This window comes from Porites lutea, chromosome 1 (genome assembly GCF_958299795.1).
Source record: "Porites lutea chromosome 1, jaPorLute2.1, whole genome shotgun sequence".
Taxonomy (NCBI): Eukaryota; Metazoa; Cnidaria; class Anthozoa; order Scleractinia; family Poritidae; genus Porites; species Porites lutea.
Genome location: NC_133201.1, coordinates 2,522,929 through 2,540,404, shown reverse-complemented (window position 1 = coordinate 2,540,404; position 17,476 = coordinate 2,522,929). Strand labels below are relative to the sequence as shown.

Here is a 17,476-nt window from a genome sequence, read left to right as displayed (position 1 = left end):
TCAGAGCCTGTACACTTCGGTGTCCTTTACACAACGTCAGACAGTCAGCGGTTGCTCATGACTGAAAAGCATTTCTTTCTTCCTCTTTCTCTTCTTGAACGATAACATTTATGAGACAAATCAGCTGTTGGTTTTCCCTTGATGGATTATTTACAGAGTGATAGTCTTCGTGTTCCCAAGGGAGGTGATAAAGTTTATAAAGACGAATGCGTCTACTGCTTCAATTCTCCGGTAAGTGACTGTTCTTTGAATTGTCCAGCAGTGATCGTGAATGTTAGAAAAAGGAAAACTGTACAGACTCTTTATTAAAGCTTAATAAACCTGCTGATTGTTTGGGAATTTTTAGTCCTCTAAAGAAACTTACTATTTTCATTTATAAAGTTGTCTCAAAAAATTGAATGAAGGATGGAATTCGAAGTTGCATGGGTGATGCACAGGTTACCCAAGCATTTAGATGTTACTAAAATCCTTCGCATTTCTCGCATTTCTTTTCATAGAAGAAAAGCATATCGGAAATGTCCCAAAATTGCAGAGGATTCATATAAAAACTGTAATAATTTTGTCAACCTGTGAGTAAGCTTTCTTGGCAATTACATAATTATTATTGAGGGTCTCAGGAGCTAGCCTGCGTAGCTGGCGGGATTAGCGTGGGAGTGCTGTTTTGGTGGTGGAGGCGTGAGAAGAGTGCAAAAATCCCTTGTGGCTTTACTGCTCGCTTCACGCGGTGGCTCTGCCGCAAAAAAAGTACCCCATGCACAACAATCCTGCCAGTTATACAGGCAACCCAGGAGCAAGTGGAAAGAGCCATGTAGTTGTTTAAAGAAAGGTTGCAGGCAGGTTATGCACATGTCATCGGCTTCCCCCAGGGGTAGGACCCCGGGCCAACCAGGGGAATATGTTAGGGAATATAACAAGATGGATTGTATTCTCTGCCCCTGGGGAGGGGAAAATTCATGACATTGTTTCAAGTTTGAAGAAAAGGGGTGGGGGAATTCAAAATTTTTGTGATAATCTTAGATGGCAAAGTTCATGGCAATCCCACTGTGATTTATGTCTTTGCCCATTCCATAAAAGTCAGGAAGGTAAATTACGCATTTCCAAGAGACCTGAGATGGAGATTCTAGAATGGTGACTACGGCTACAAAAATTTGCAATTTCTATCACTATATTCCGCTTCTCTTTGTAGGCCATCCTTCTCATCTTTTGTTAACTCTAGTCATTTTTCATAACAAATCACAGAAAAATAAACAAGAAAAGGTAACTAACATATAGTAAATTTTGCGGGCACGTGCATTGCTTTGATCTGTAGTCTGGTTATCACTTGTTAATGTAAATGCCACTGTTCTTGTTCCTACTGAAGAAAGTGTAGCTGGCGGGATCACATTGCCTGAGTTCATGTCGAAGATATTTCCCCATTCGTCTGGTGGGTTTATAGCCAAATTCATTTCATGGGTGGCTTTGTGGTCCATGTTAGCAGTCATGCATAAAAATTCCTCCAGCTAAGCAGACTTGGCAAGTATCATTAAAATTCAAATAAATCAAGTGAAGCACAGTTTTTGAGGTGGATATCAGAGAGATTTTTCATTGAGAAGCACTTGACCCAGGGGGACTTTGCCTTGTTAAATTCCCCCACCCCTGGGGGAAATTGTTAACTTTGTACCGCTCGTTTTACAATCCCCCTGGTTGGCCTCGGGTCCCACCCCAGGGAGAAGCCAATGATATGTGCATTATATAAGCAGTACCTTCAGATCCTTTAGTCATTGAAATTGCTTTAAGTTGTGTTTATTTGAAGTACAACTTGCAAACTAAATAGTTTTATTTACACTGAATAAAATTGTAGGAAAGCGATGGAGGTCTGTATGTGTGTCTTTCCACATTCCTTGGATTTTGTGAGAATCACGTTAACCTTCATATCAGTAAAACACCTCACCGAGTATTTATGCATATCAAAAAAGTGAAGAAGGTATTTCTACGTTTAGCTTTTTTCTTGACTGTGTCATATGGTTTTATATTTTGATGTCTTAATCTTTTAAAAATACTATATTTAACCACATATTTTGGCAACAAAATGAGTTGAGACACTTCGCCCTAAAAGGGGCTTTTTGACATTTAACTGTCTTCAAAAGTGGAAAAATATAGCTTTTCCTCCCCTCATCCTCTCCATGCAATCTTGCGCCGCTGTTCGAGCTACCTATAGAAATCAACAAAGATGGCCTAACTTTGAATGAGGGGATGGGGGAGGGGTGTGGATTCTTTTGTTCTCTGAAGTTACCCTGTTTGAGTACAATGTCTCAACAATTTTGTCACCAATTGTAAGCTCTATTTCAAGAACTTTCATGTATGTGAATTTCTACTCTTCTCTCCACCATATGAAAAGTTGCATGTGAGCTTTTTTTGTTAGTAAGTTTGTTTTTGTTTTTGTTTTTGTTTTTTTATGTTTTTTATTTTACCAGAAACAGGAAGACTTATGAGTTAACAATAATAATGCTATTACTTGGAAAATGATCCATCACAGAAAATAGTACTGTTTTCTCAAATAAAATGTGTTTTTTTGTTCAATTCAAGCCTCAGACAACTGAAACAGACATCACTGTAGATACTCCACCAAAGAAAAAACCTACAAGATTAGCTATTGGTGAGTTAATTCACAACCAGCTACTGGGAATAGCATCTTAGTAGGAAAAATATTTTCATTTGCACAGTACATCTATGTTACAGGTCAAAAATTTAAATTCAGGTTAAATTTTTTCAACCTAGGTTGATTCTTAATTTCTTTTGTCTAATTAGGGCTAGGAGACAAAGGGACCTGAGAATCAACCTAGGCTAAAAAATGACTGAGCTCTGTAATTATCATGACAATTATTCTCAGCAGAGGGCTGATTCAGGTGACTAGGGCAAAAAAAGAACAATGTACCTGCCAGTCAAAGCCTCTAGTAGACGCTACTGCTTACTGAAGGAATTGTGTCAAAATAGCCTCCTCCCTACCCCACTAGTTTCCCCCCCCCCCCCCCGCCTTCCCCAGGCCTGATCCACCCACCCACTGTTAAGACAGTCCCTGGGCTATCTGGCTGTGCTGACCAAGATGGCAAGCCCCCTACTTTTTTGGACACTGCACTGGCCTGGAGCCAGACTGTGCCTGGTGCTGGGCAGAAACCTAGTGGCCACTTTTTAATGAAATCAAACATATATATTGAGTGGAAAGTTAAAATTTGAATATGATAATCCCCTTTTAAAATCAATTGTTAATTTTATGTTGTTTTTTTTTTACATCAATCATTAGGAGTTGAAGGAGGGTTTGATGTAGAGAAACCGAAGGTAAAAATAACTGTTAAAAATTATAAGCATGTCTCTAGACTCCAGGTTCCAGTTGTTCAAAAGCTGGATGGCACTATAACTCTCTAACCTGTAGAAAATGGAGTTGGTTTTTCTTATACTTATCCACTGGCCAATCAGCATTTCACATAGACATTTTCAATGGAGATATTCAAATTCCAGAGACACAGTTGCAAGCTCTCCTTCCTGGTGTGTTTTGTTGCCTGCCAGGTATTTTGTACAAACTTGTACATGAAATTATATGATCCATCTAGGCGTTGTATTGCAGATACTGCAAAATGGAGCAGATGGAAACAAAGGTTATACATGGTAGAGTGATCATGGGCAGCTGCTTATAAACTTCTCTTTTTAATCTGCAGGTAGAATATGATGAATTTAACTCACTGTCAGTATTGGGCACAGGTGGAGATCCAGTCGTTATACCTCTTCCAAATGCTGAAATTCCCTTACAGGTATTAAATGTTTACTAACATTATTATTACTTATTGTTTAGGGCCAGGTTGCTCGCCGTTTTTTACTTTTCCTCGCGCCATTTTTTCCCGCCCGTTTAGTCTTTCCCTTGCCCCCACTATCCGCCCCTGGGTCTCCGAGGATGGGTTGTTCAAAGCAGGGTAAAGATAACCCAAGGTAAGTGCAAAATTTCAATTCAGATATGAAAGCTTAAAACTAAGCAAATTCAGTTTTTTACTTGTTATCTACAATTATTTTTCTCCATTCTTTAAAAAGAATGGAGAAAATTATCTGGAAAAATGCTTTTGAACAAAAGAAAAAGAAACCTGGGTTAAAATTTAACCCTGGTTTAGCGCTAATTGACCTTCGAACAACTGGGACCAATTGTTTCCTGCATCCTCTCTGTCCATTCATCCCCACAACTGTACTTACTTGTTTGCTTTAATGTAGAAACAATGTTTAGGTTATTTAATATAAACATAACTGAAAAATGTTTCTTTTTATTTCTTTTTATTTATTGTTTTTTGCATAGGTTCAGCTCTCCATTGCAGGAGTACTCGCAGCTGATACTGCAGCCTACAAAGATCAAGTAGCAGCTTGGGATGGAGAAAAAAGGCTGATCTCAAAGTACGCTTTAAGCCCCAATATTCACATACAAATTCTTCATACTGATCTCCATACATTTTCTGAAAGAATTAGTTGAGAGAATTTGATAGAAGATCAAATCATATTTCCTTTGGTGATTATTTTAGTGATCCAAAAAATGTAGGGATCAAAACTTGCCTTTTCCAAATTTTCAGCCAGAAAAAAGGCTCCCAAAAATTCTTCTCTTTTTAGGGTAAAAATCCGTTCAAAATGGGCAATTACACCATTTTTTAGATGTTCGAAAATCCTTAGAGAGCTAGGCAAGCAAGAAATTTTACAACAAATGTTGCGAAAATTCTAGATCGCAAAGCGTCTTCCGAACAGATATTTTCCAAAAATTGACGTTGGGTGCCCCTGAAAGTTGGTCACTCTTGTGACCTTACAGGACGTTAGATTTAGGTTTGAGTGGGCTCTAAGAAAATATTAAATCAATATCATGGTACATATTTCCAAGCTACAGACTCATTTTACAATGAATGATATTATCTTTTTGTTGTTGTTGTTTCAAAGGCATGCAAACAATCTGTTACAACTGGACAATGGTGTAAAAGTTCCTCCAAGGTTAGTTTTTATTTATGGTTTAGATAATTTGCTAGCTGACTGCTTGGCTAACAGGACGGCTGCATTTTTCTGAATGGGAGCAACTTGTTTATTCATTTCTGTTGTTTCCATCACGTTGTTTAATCAATGGAGGTGTTTAATTGAGGAAATATGGTACATGGATTTGACTCGGATCAGCTGGGTCCATCTGACTGCCAAACAAACCAACTGATTAGTTGTACTAGTCTGACTGACATTTGACTGACTGTTGCTAACTCTGACCGTCTGACCTTGATTGTCTATCATCTGCAACTGCATGGCTTTGACCACTCTCACTTTTCAAATGCAAAAACAACCTCCTTTATGTTAAAACAGCCATAGATGAGAGGTTCCTTTAACTACATGTAAGTAGATGGCTTATCATTGTGTTGAAACTCACAGCACCCTTTTTTATATCCATGTTCTTTTTTTCAGAGGCTGGAAATGTTCAAGGTGTGATTTGAAGGAAAATCTGTGGCTAAACTTGACTGATGGAACAATTCTGTGTGGGAGACGATATTTTGATGGTTGGTACCTACATGAGAATACCTTGGTACCAATATGAGAATACCTTTCCTTTGAACATGGATACCAAATCATGTGACTAATATAACTGTAAATATAATGATTGTGAACTTTTTCCAGTGCACTGACGTAGAAACATAACAATTTTTTATTTATTATTCACAGTCAACCTGCCTTAGTTTGAGCAGCCAAGCAGATTAATCCTCAGCCAAAGTTCCTGTCATTTGTCTGAAGCTCCCTTTAGTACAACAGGCTCTTGCCTTTACGGAGCTATAGACACATTTGTCAGTCCCAACAGCTCAGTTTTGTTATTCAAACTCTCTTCATTATCACTTGTTTAGGATCTGGAGGTAACAATCATGCTGTTGATTATTACAAAGAGACAAACTATCCACTGGCTGTTAAACTTGGAACGATCACACCTGATGGTGCAGGTATTGCTGTTTATTATGTGATTACAAGCTTGCCTTGTTAAAAGTTTATGTTAAGCCTAGTAATAGGGACTTTAGATAATTTGGATTGCAAGTGAGAGATAAATTTACACTGTAAGTACAATGACTTTTTCAAGATCTTGTTAGCAAGGTGTTGAAAATTTACGATCTCACTAACAAGATGTTGAAATTGGTCTTTAAGTGATGAACACATGTATATGAATGTCATATATTGGAATCGTGGAATGAACAAATAAATGTAAATAACATCCTTGCAGTTGAAGACGCAACTTACAGTATACAGTGCGAAAAGAAAGCTTGATAAAATCAGGCTTAATCTTGCCAGCAAGATGTTGAATTTAACCCACCATATAATAAATATCTGCTGTACATTTAACTCACAACGGATAACTCACCGATCTCATCTAGAATTTTCATGACATCCTTGTTATTCTTCAAGCATTTATTTACATATTACTTCGATGAAAGGGAAATGAAATGCTCATATTTTAAAGTCCTGTGTGTCCAATTTTGACAAAAAGTGCCTGTTAAATGTGTGTGTTTTATTTCGCAGATGTATTTTCTTATGATGAAGATGACATGGTAGAAGATCCTAATCTTGCGCAACATCTTGCACACTTTGGAATCAACATAACTCAAATGGAAAAGGTTTGTGACAAGCTTTGTATTAGCACAAATTCTCAGCGGATTAATTCTTGACAGCACCATCTGATCTTTAAGTCATTTCTTCATTGCTTTGGTAAAAGCTAGACTACTTAATTGGTTCAAATGCTTGGAATGTAGGCATTATTTTTTCGAGTTTTTTTTGTGCGTGAAAAGCAAGCGCGAAGCGAGCGAGGATTGCGAGACACACGTGACAGGGGGAGGTCGCCTTCCGCCATAGCGTGTGTCTCACGCTTCTCGCCTGCTTTGTGCTTCGTTCGCCCGAAAAATGGGCGCCTGTATTGAAAACTAGGACAACACCAATGTCTCTGTACTCTGTAAGTCTCCCATATTTTTCAATTGCGTTTGTTAACTTTTGTCAGTGTCCTTTTTGCTGATAATTAAGTTGTTATAACTGCAGACAGACAAGACTATGGCGGAGTTAGAGATAGACATCAACATGAGAATACGAGAGTGGGATGTTATTCAGGTAAAAACTTTTCTTCTTGTCATTGTTAGCCTGCGAGCAAGCTTTTCAATTGGGGGAGCGCGAGAAGTCACGCGTTAACGGCACACGAAAGGAGACGCCCCTCAAGCTTCGCTGCTCGCTCGCGCGTTCTCTCGCAGACTCCACAAAACTACTTTAATTTGGTTCAGAGAGATGCTATCCTGCCAAAATATCAATATTTTACTGACGGATCGTTTTCAACACATTTCTCCAATTGCAGGAAGCGGGCAAAAAATTAACTCCCTTGTACGGTCCAGGCTATACCGGATTAAAAAATCTAGGAAACAGGTAAAACGAAAAATAGCTCTGCTTAATAAGTTGTTAGAAGAATCGTTGTTTACATACAGTGTGAAAATTACTTTGTGGCGGTATTTCTCGCTCGTTACATTAACCCTACCTCTTTGAAACTGTGAAATTAAACCGCGGTACATGTACCTGTTGTTGGCAGTCCATCTTTTTTGCGGGAAAGAAGCGGGAAAGAAGCGGTCACAGGCAGTATTATTTTCTTCAGATAAAGGGTTATAACCCTCGGGAAAATGTCGGTTTAACGGTAAGTTATATTCCGTCAGTCATGTGTCTCAGCTCGGTTAATAAACGCGGTGTGATTTAGTAGGCCTTATTGCACTGTACGGCCTGCTAAATTTGGAGTGATTTGGGGGTTCGCTCTTCAGTTTTACAGCAGAATACGTTTTCTTTCTTCATGTATTTTTTGAGCGGTTTTATTTTTACTGTTTTGGGTGTCTTCTTTACGTCATTTACGCTCCGTTACAAGCTGAACGAACCTAACCAGTCTCTCGTCTGTATGAATATTTCCTGCCATTTTTTCTTTCAATTGATTCAATTTTTGCCTGTGTTCTTCATTTTTAGTTGTTACATGAACTCAGTAATGCAGGTTCTATATTCTCTACCGGAGTTTAAACAAAGGTAACCAAAAAAGAGACAAAATTCCTACTTATATTAATATACATATCAGTTTAAAACGGTGTCGAGAAGAGGTGCGGTAGCAATGTAGCTGTTTTTTGTAGTCAGGAATTTTTAAGGTGTTAAAAAGACTGTTTAACTTATACTTTTTTAAAAGGTACGGAGATCAGTGTGCCGCCATATTTTCCAAGGCGCCTGCTGACCCGAGTGGAGACTTCAATACTCAAATGTAAGTTGTACTTGTGACCTCGAACATATCACAGAATTCAACTCTAAAATATCGGCCCCTACTGATATTGGAATTATAAAATGTTCGACTAGTTCCCGTATCATGTCAAGTGTTAACTACAAGTAAAGCCCGACAAAGTCCATACCTATATAGCTCTAAGCCAGTGCTTCGTGCATTCTAGTTTGGGAACTGATTGGTATTCATATAAGGTTTTCCAAGCCCCACAAAATCTCAAAACCGAAAACTTCAGCAACACTAGTTAATACTGACGCTGGTAGGAAAACGTTCATTTCAGGGGTATGCACAGACGAGTCCTCTTCATTTACAGTGTACTGTAACTGTACTTATTTGTCGTTTCTTTGGACCTAAAGGGCCAAGTTCGCAGATGGACTTCTTTCAGGAAAATACTCGCAAGCACCTGATAAAGATCTTCAGGAAAAGGACCAACAATCAGAACAAGTATGACCTTTCAACTGGCCATTCAAATAGATACACTCTGTTTTGACCCTGTGTGATAGTAAAAACATTTCCTGTTGTTGTAAGAGAGTTATGTTTGTTGGATTAGGTTAGTCTGCCATTCCTAGCTATATCAACATTGGGAAAGCTAAACGTTAACGAAGTAAGCAAGTTTCATTTTGTAAATTTAAAGAAAAAACGAGAACCACCATGTTAAATACTGCTGATGAGGGTTTACTCGAATGTTCGTCTGCAGACTTAAAAGTTAGAACCATATTAGATGCCTTTATCGCTCACTTTAGCACTGAATGTGTATACTGACAAAAGCAACAGCAATAAAGCTTTGGGAAAGATCCTGCAACTTATCTAAGTAAAATCGTAACAAATAAACAGTGCAGAGGAAAGACGAGTCAAAGTAGTTGCTTTTAAATAGTCAAACTGTCGAGTTTCGTCCACAGACTCAAATTTTATTTAGGTCTTGTAATAGTCAAGTAAGTATAAACGATGCTACCTCGACAAATATAATGAAACTTCAGTATAAAAAGGATAACATGTGCAACATCACGGGCTTTGTTGTACTTAACGTCCGTTGCTTGTACAAACTGCAAGAATGGGGTTAGCATGCGTGCGTTTCTGCGCGAGTTTGTCGAGAAAGTTGGAGCGAGAGCTAAAGAAATCGAACAAGAGGGAGGGGAGGGGGAGAAAGGAAACCCCCCCTCCCCCTCCTCCCTCTTCCACTTTTGTGTTCTCTCGGTCCAACTTTCGCGCAATATTTCGATCGGAAACGCTCGCTACGCAAGCTTGTATGTAGTGGCAGTATTTGACTTTTAAAACTTGGTTTGTTTCTAAGGAACAAGATGGCATTGCTCCTCAGATGTTTAAGTCAGTAATAGGTCGCGGTCACCCTGAATTCTCCACCAGCAGACAGCAAGATGCACAGGAGTTCTTCATGCATCTAGTCTCTACAATCGACAGAGCAGAGGTTTGCTTCTAAGCTGAAATACTTTCTCTGAAAGAACCAATCTACATGTTTTTGGTCCCGGGCAAAGACGTCCTAAGTGATATGACCATGTAATGAAAAATTGATACAGTCGAACCTTCCGTAAGCGACCCCCCAAAATGCGTAGATTTAGTGGTCGCTTACGGGAGGTGGTTGTTTACGAGAAAAGAACCACAGGCGGTCTCTTCCGAGAGGAAGTCTAAACACAGCTACTTTCTGGAAGAGAATTCGTTGCCTACAAAGTCACGATATAACTAGGTTCATGTTGTCCTTAAAAGTTATTTACATACTCTGAGTAATGTCGTAAATGGGCAGAGAGATCAGACTATGGGTCAAGTGGTCGCTTACAAGAGGTTAAAAGCAATGGAAACTCTAAAACAATCACTCGGAAGAAGTGGTCGCAGCCGCTTACGGGAGGTGGTCGTTTACAAGAGTCTGAATTCCCAAATATAGAGCTATAAATGGAAACACCTTGGTGTTTTGGATAAGTGGTCGCGTTTGAGATTGGGTTGTATAATAAAATTAAATCAGTTGTTTCTCATTTTGCAGCGATCGAGTGCTGGGCCAATTAACCCGGCAGATTCATTTAGGTACAAGGTACGTCTACAGTTCACTCCTCTTTGTATATCCACCTGTGGAGAAAATGCCAGTCTATAACATTGTAATTGTAATTTGTTTACCCACGGATCACCAAGGAGTTCATAGGAACTCGTTGAAACGTGTCCGTGCGTTCCAGATCGAATTGGAATTTGAAAGTGTTGGTTTTTAAGGAGAGGGGAAAACCCGTAGTACCCGGAGAAAAACTTCTCGGAGCAAGGGAGAGAACCAACAACAACAACATGTCTACCCCAGAGTGGTGCTGCATGTGTTACCAAGTTTGTCATGTAACTGTTGATTGCCGTGCAGCTTGTGACTGCTCATACTTTCTGTTCCCACCCCCCTCCCCCATAGGTAGAAGAACGTACGCAATGTATGAAGTCAGGAAAGGTCCGCTATGTTCACAGAGAAGACACGCTATTGGCACTGTCAATACCAATGGACGCTGTGCAAAATAAAGGTGAACGTTTCATTTACTCAAAACTTGGCTACCAGTAACCTGTAAGCCCAATTTAACTATCTGTTGTTTTGTTCAGCAGTCGTTGTTTCACTGACTTGTTTCTGTTTTGTTTGTTTGTATGTTTGTTTTTCTCTCAGATGAAGTCGCAGCGTATGAATTGAAGCAGAAAGAAGCAGAGGCAAAAAAAGAACGATTGTGAGTTAGCTTCGCATTTTCTCAAACAAAATAAGATCCTCCTTTATAGATTCCTGATAGTTTGTTACCAACAACCTCAGTACGTGATCGCTATCGCTAATATTATGTTAGATGGACGAATGACAGAAACTTAGTGGCGTGGCAAACACTTAGCAGAACACAATGCATTTAAGTAACTCTGCGTATTAGCCCTTAGGCTCTTAGGCCCAATAGGCCAATTACGAGTTGGCCCAAGTCTCTGTTTCAAAGCGAGGCTAAATGCAAAGTCATTGATATGAAAATAATTTCTTTTGTGACTCGTGTAATTAAGACTTATTTGCACAAGAAAGGTTTTGCACTTGGCTTCGATTTGAAAGTGAGAATTTTTTGGAACTCTGAAATACCTTATTATGGCAGGAAGATTAAGTGGATTTGGGACTCTAACTTTTAAATCTCTGGTCGAAATCCTTTGGTGTTAATATTCAAATGAAACCCATTAGGCGGAACTTTTGCATTGTACCATTCATTACTTTAATTTTTACAGAAAGAAACTGAAAATTTTCCTCTTATTTTTGTTTTTATCAGCCACTATTACGACAATTGCAAGAGTCAAATTGTTACTTTTTCGTTTACAGAGATCCCAGTGAAATGGTGCGGCCCAGAATAGCCATGTCAGCGTGTGTCGAGGCGTTTGCTGCCCCCGAAATTATCGATGATTTTTACAGCACAGCTATACAAGCGAAAAGTGTGGCGCAAAAGTGAGTGTATGTCCGTCAACATGAAGTTTAATCTTTTTAAATCACTTTCGTTTGTAGTAAGTCACTTATAGAGTCACTTATAGGTGACTTAACTGACGAGCAGTTGGCTGTTGCAAGCAAATAATATAAGTGAAGCTCTTAGCTTCGAAAGAAATCGGTGGGGGAGTGAAATGCAAAGATTCGTAACTGAGTTACTGCCGTTAAAAAGCTGAAATTTCGAGGGCTCTGCTTTCGTCAGTGCGAATAATGGAATTGTTGTGTTATGGAGCTAAAGAATGTTGGGTGTTACGATTTGTCAGGATTATTTGGAATTCCCTACTCCACAGACTATAAGGGAATGGGTACAAACTTTCGGCGCAACGATTTCCGGAATCGTTTGGGTGGACAAACATTAGTTATGATTGGTCGATGGTATTCAAGGCAACAATTAGCCCATCATTAAAAACGCTTATCCACCCTAGCGATCCCAGAAATCGCTGCGCCGAAATCTCGTACCCATTCCCCTCATAGTTTTTGGAGTGGAGAATTAGGATCATTACTTACCCGCCAGTTTGTCATATTACTCGTCAGCATCACCCATGGTCTTAAATGTTAAATAGCTATTTATGGTCTGTGTTTACTGACTTTCATTGTTCTCCTCTTTGTTATTTTAGATCAACGAGATTTACCACGTTTCCTGATTATCTGATGGTACAGATGGAAAAATTTACCCTTGGCGACGACTGGATACCAAAAAAATTAGGTGCATAACAGATCTGTTATGTCTTATTTGGCAGCCATTTAACACTTTTACTCCTTTGTATCAAACCTTGTGTGGTTCTTCTATAGTGGGACCCCATACGTAAAACTATCACACTTAGGTGGGACCATCCACCTGCACAGGAAAGCGAACATTGTGCCGAAAATAGCGGATACTTGCATCGTAAGACTGTTTCTGTACTTGTCCAATTGCACTACGAGACTCTTTTAAAGACGCTATCGCTTCATGTATTGGCTATAGTTAAACTGCAAAATAGTTCGTATTTTTGCGTATTCAAGTACGCGCGAGTAGTCAAACAAAATGGCTGGAGCGAGGCTGAAAACAGGTAGCGAGACTGGGGAGAGACCCTACGAGCGTGTGAGGCTCGCGCGCTTCGTGTGGGTAAGGCTCTTACCCTACTCTTACGCTACACTAAACCGATTTTGTGAAAAAAAATCGACTGTTTTGTAGTCTAGCTGTTACGAAGTTGTACTAGAAAGTGGATAAAAACTTCGGCCCTCCTAAAACAGTCCCATGATTCAAAACGACACAACACCGACCCAGTCTCTCACTCAACATCCAAATGACCATTGTGCTTGTGTACATTTGTGTGTTTTTAATTACTAGTATTATTTTTGTTTTTCAGACGTTTCAATAGACATTTTAGATGAGCTTGACTTGACTCACTTAAGAGCCACTGGTCTGCAGCCAAGCGAACAAGAATTACCTGAAGGTGAACAAGCTGCTCCCGCTGCGGGTAAACTGTCTGTTTTCATTGTCTTATTACTACAAGGTTTTTTTTCTCCCAGGAGCTGGATTCCCGTTTCATTGTCAATGAAACTTGGATTAATGGATTCCGGATTCCAATCGTTTTTAGGATTCCGGGATCCTTTAGCTGATTTCCAGATTTGAAAGGCCAGGATTCCTGATTTCCCTTGATTCCGGAATCCGGACTCTCTTACATGGGGCGGTCTGTTGACGGAATAAAATCTACTGAATCTAGTTTTACATTTTACAGAGGTTCTGCTTGTTTTTACTGCATTGTATAAACATTTTTATCAATTTGAACCTGATTTGTTTATCAGCCGAGGTGCAAATAGATGAAAGCGTTGTGATGCAGCTTGTGTCTATGGGTTTCGACAAGGAAGGCTGCCGGAAGGCTGTTTATCACACCAATAACCAAGGTATGATTATCTTAGTTACACTGTTTAGATGGTGATTAATTGTCACCTATTCAAGCAGCTAAACATAGTTTCATCGCACTGGTCACCTATCTCACGGATAAAACCAGGAAAATCCGCACTTTTATGTGTGATGAAAAATAAAATATTCCTTCGGTGTTTGGTATATTAGGCTGAAAGCGGTTCAGGGGCGGTTACTTTCTTTTAAAAAGATTTAAGCTGTTCAGAATTGAAAACGAACCTTTTCTCGTACCAGTCCCTCCTTTTACTACCTATACTTACTACCACGCTAATTACTCTGCTTACAGACAAATCCGAATTCTTGAATTTCCCGCACCTAAAAAGCTGACAACCGGAATGCGGTACGGGATAAGCAGACAATTCTTAGCCCATTCATTGAACTAAACAACTAATCGCAAAACAAAAACAATTGTTTACACTGCTAAGACAACAAAAAATTGTATACGTCTGATCAAACAAAACCACTTAAACAAACTGTTTTAAGTCACACGAACAATCATCAGGAAAATATAACTGAAATCGTTACGGAGAAATGGATTTTAAGATTACAGTCAAAAAAAGAAATGAATAGAACAAAATTTAACTGCCCGCTTGAACTGAAAATCCACAATGAAACTTGCTTACTGTTCAGCGTATATATACTTGCTGCTTTACATATCACACTTTCTTCGCATAATGTCGTACCGGCACTTAAAACACACTGCTGGAAAATGCACCTGTACTTGGAAATTGAAGAAACCATTTATCTTTTGTTTCATTACCCTTCGCTGCATTCAGACAAAGATGAATGAACAAACTATATTGTAATAATTTGGAGGTTTCATATTCTCATAATTGTCGTATCTTGTCATAGAAAGTGACCCTAGCCCTTTCTCGAACTTTTTACATAACTTGAGGTTAGGTCTAATCCTTGTTCTTTCTAAGTCTTTTTTAATTTTATAACTTTTGCTTTATTGTAACTATGAGCATTTATTGGAACTACTGTACTAAAACTTTGGTTCGCAAAGGTGGCAGCGACTGTTTGCGGTAGGTAAATACGCTCACCCACAAACTTCCGTCCTAAGCATCCCATTTTTAAGGGTAGGGTGTGCAAAGAGTAATGGATGTCTCAGAACTCTGGAATGACAAATCGAGGTTACGTGTAAACGCTTCGATGACGTGTTTGTATTCCTCTTAGGTATTGAGCCAGCTATGAACTGGGTTCTGGAACATATGGGAGATCCAGGTATGACGTCACACAGACAGTCACAGAAACTTTATTGACTGAGATGTAGAGCGTAATCAGCTGAGTTAATTGTGTGCTAAATGGAAGACACTACAAGTAAAAGAATACAAAACATACGAGCCATTCAGGCCGGAAAAATTCTGCAAGTTGCGACGTAAATACTACACTAGCGTAGCCTAACATATGAATTACGTGTATTTCGAAATGGCACAAATTATCTTCTTTGTGGTACTCAAAAATGGCTTGATGAGTGCTAGTGGCTCTAAACACCAAAAAAGAAAGACGAAAGTACAAAATAAAGTTATTTTCTAACTGGTACAAACCGTTCCTGTTTATTTCCTGACAATGCTTCGATCCATAACTTAGATTTCAGTGAACCGCTGAGCCTTCCAGCCAGCGGTTCTACCGGACCAACAAGTGTTGACGAGGAGGCTGTGGGTGTTATTACCGCGATGGGATTCACTCGGAATCAAGCCATTAAAGCTTTAAAAGCAACTGTAAGTATCAAAAGGTCCTCTTCACGGGTTGGTCAGGAAAATATGAGATCTGGCCAATCCAAAACAAGAACTTTGAATGATTCTGTGACAAGCCCAGCAAGAATAGTGTCATAGTGCCCAATGCCCTTTCGCTGGTCTTGTAAATGCCTGCAACGATTTCGTCCTTAAATGTCTTGTGCGCCGCCTAAGTCTCAGAAGCGTTAGAATGAAAAAGAAGGTATACTGACTGGTCTAAGTGGTAAATGTGAGACTGCTTATTACAATGAATAGTGGGAGAATTTTCATTGTTATACTGCACCTCTGTGGCACACGCGGGGAATACTAAGATAAGGGCGTATGGGCGTATGCGAAAAAGTGCCGCATAAGCGGGTTTTCGTCGGTGAGGGGAGTGGGGGGGGGGGGGGGGGCAAAAAACGAAAGTATATGTCCTCTCGGGGCAAGAACGCATAAGATAGCGATGGGATGATGGCAAAGCATTAAAATACGCGCGAACAATCCAATAAATACCCAGGGGTCATACAAGGGTCCCAGGAGGGAAAACGTGCTAATTTATGGGGCCCGTGCGCCCAGTTCGGAGCAAACATACCAATGAAAATAGGACACAACAACAATAACAACAACAAGTTTATTCACTATTACTATTTTGTACAGGTGTTACCGATTAAAACAACAACAAACAGCTAAATTTAATTTTTATGTTTCTTTCGTCTTTCAAATGCTTGAAAGACGAAATTAGCAGTTAACCATGAAAAAATGTCTTTCAACCGTGTACGCAGTTATGTGCCAAAGTGGCTTGTTATGGTGTGACGCTTACATTACCTTTATTTTGGGTTCATGTCCGGAATTGCTTCTGATAATCAAGTCTACGTGGAAGTTGGTTATTGTGAGTCCTAGTTTTTTAAGATGAATACTAAGATTCTCCGTTTACTTATCTTTATCCCTTACTGTAGAACAATAACTTGGAGCGAGCAGCGGATTGGATATTTAGTCATGCGCACGAGCTCGATACATTAGAAGACGAAAGCCAAGGCAACCAGGACTCTGGGCCCCAGTATAAAGATGGAACTGGAAGTATGTAAAAAGCACGTGTCGTTGAAAATTAAGAATCATATATAAGACAACGAGCTGAGATGCTTTTAAACCTGTAAAACAAATGCTTTGCTTAACTTTTATCCCATACAAGCGTTAATCGTGTTAACCTCAACTTTTCCTTACTCTCATTTTCAGAGTACCGTCTTGTTGCCTTTATCAGTCATATGGGTACCTCTACAATGTGTGGGCACTATGTATGTCACGTGCTGAAGGAAGGAAGGTACTTGAACTATCTTAAAATTGTTAAATTAACAAGATAAAACGTCTCTCTTTAAAGGAGCTGTATCGGAAAATTTAGCCAAATTCAATCGGTGGAAACTGCCTAGTGAGCCAAACATAAAAATTACCGCGGGAAACATTGAAAGAAAAATACAGAAGGAGGCAGGAACCGCCAAAATTGATAAAAACTGAAACAGATTGTGATCAGGGTTATTGACGACTATTCAGCCTGACAGGTTTTCCAAGTTCATCTCTCTTGTTTGTATATAACCGTAAGTAATGAGTGAGAGAGACATTTGTTTGGTGCGAAGCTCTGCCAAGATTGCTTTGATGAATTTGTGTAAGTCACAACTTGTTGCATATTCCAGAACTTTATTTATTTATTTATTTTCCTTTTGTTTGTTTGGTTTTGTGTGTTCTTAGATGGGTTATTTTCAATGATCGTAAAGTTGCCCAATCAGAAGCGCCCCCAAAGGACCTTGGTTATCTCTACCTTTATAAGCGAATCGACAGTTAACGTTTTTGGAGCTCGCTGGCTCACAGCTGATACCCACGTCATGTTGGCATAAATGGATTGTTCTTGGTGTTGTCCAGTATAACCCATGGCAAAATAAAACTGCTGTGCTGCATCTTTATTCACAAAGACTTGGTAATTTCCATCCTTTAGACTATGTTGGAACATTAAAACATTTACAATTGAATGATAAGAGTATTAATAAAATGCTTTTTAACTCTTGCCAGTTAGAGACGTTCAGTCACACGCGTTCTTTGCC

At 39.3% G+C, this 17,476-nt stretch overlaps 1 protein-coding gene across 1 annotated transcript; it reads left to right on the top strand.

Annotated features, from left to right (window-relative positions):
* Positions 1-56: 56 nt before the first annotated feature.
* LOC140942231 (ubiquitin carboxyl-terminal hydrolase 5-like) lies at positions 57-17,466 on the top strand. The gene is made up of 28 exons (XM_073391198.1): positions 57-231; positions 1,841-1,963; positions 2,566-2,635; positions 3,281-3,315; positions 3,693-3,785; positions 4,316-4,410; positions 4,939-4,989; positions 5,443-5,534; positions 5,874-5,966; positions 6,538-6,632; positions 7,048-7,116; positions 7,355-7,422; positions 8,002-8,058; positions 8,213-8,284; positions 8,656-8,743; positions 9,591-9,722; positions 10,290-10,337; positions 10,692-10,797; positions 10,935-10,992; positions 11,607-11,729; positions 12,383-12,471; positions 13,115-13,225; positions 13,554-13,652; positions 14,848-14,895; positions 15,262-15,392; positions 16,343-16,463; positions 16,620-16,704; positions 17,127-17,466. The coding sequence occupies exons 1-28, from the start codon at positions 142-144 to the stop codon at positions 17,218-17,220; spliced, it is 2,436 nt and encodes an 811-aa protein (XP_073247299.1). The 5' UTR covers positions 57-141; the 3' UTR covers positions 17,221-17,466.
* The last annotated feature ends 10 nt before the right edge of the window (positions 17,467-17,476 follow it).

Bases quoted from the DNA above. Each gene is read 5' to 3' on its own strand.
- LOC140942231 (XM_073391198.1), top strand. From the start codon at position 142: ATGGATTATTTACAGAGTGATAGTCTTCGTGTTCCCAAGGGAGGTGAT. The intron at 10,338-10,691 runs GTACGTCTACAG...CCTCCCCCATAG, and splicing joins CAGATTCATTTAGGTACAAG to GTAGAAGAACGTACGCAATG. The intron at 10,798-10,934 runs GTGAACGTTTCA...TTTTTCTCTCAG, and splicing joins GGACGCTGTGCAAAATAAAG to ATGAAGTCGCAGCGTATGAA.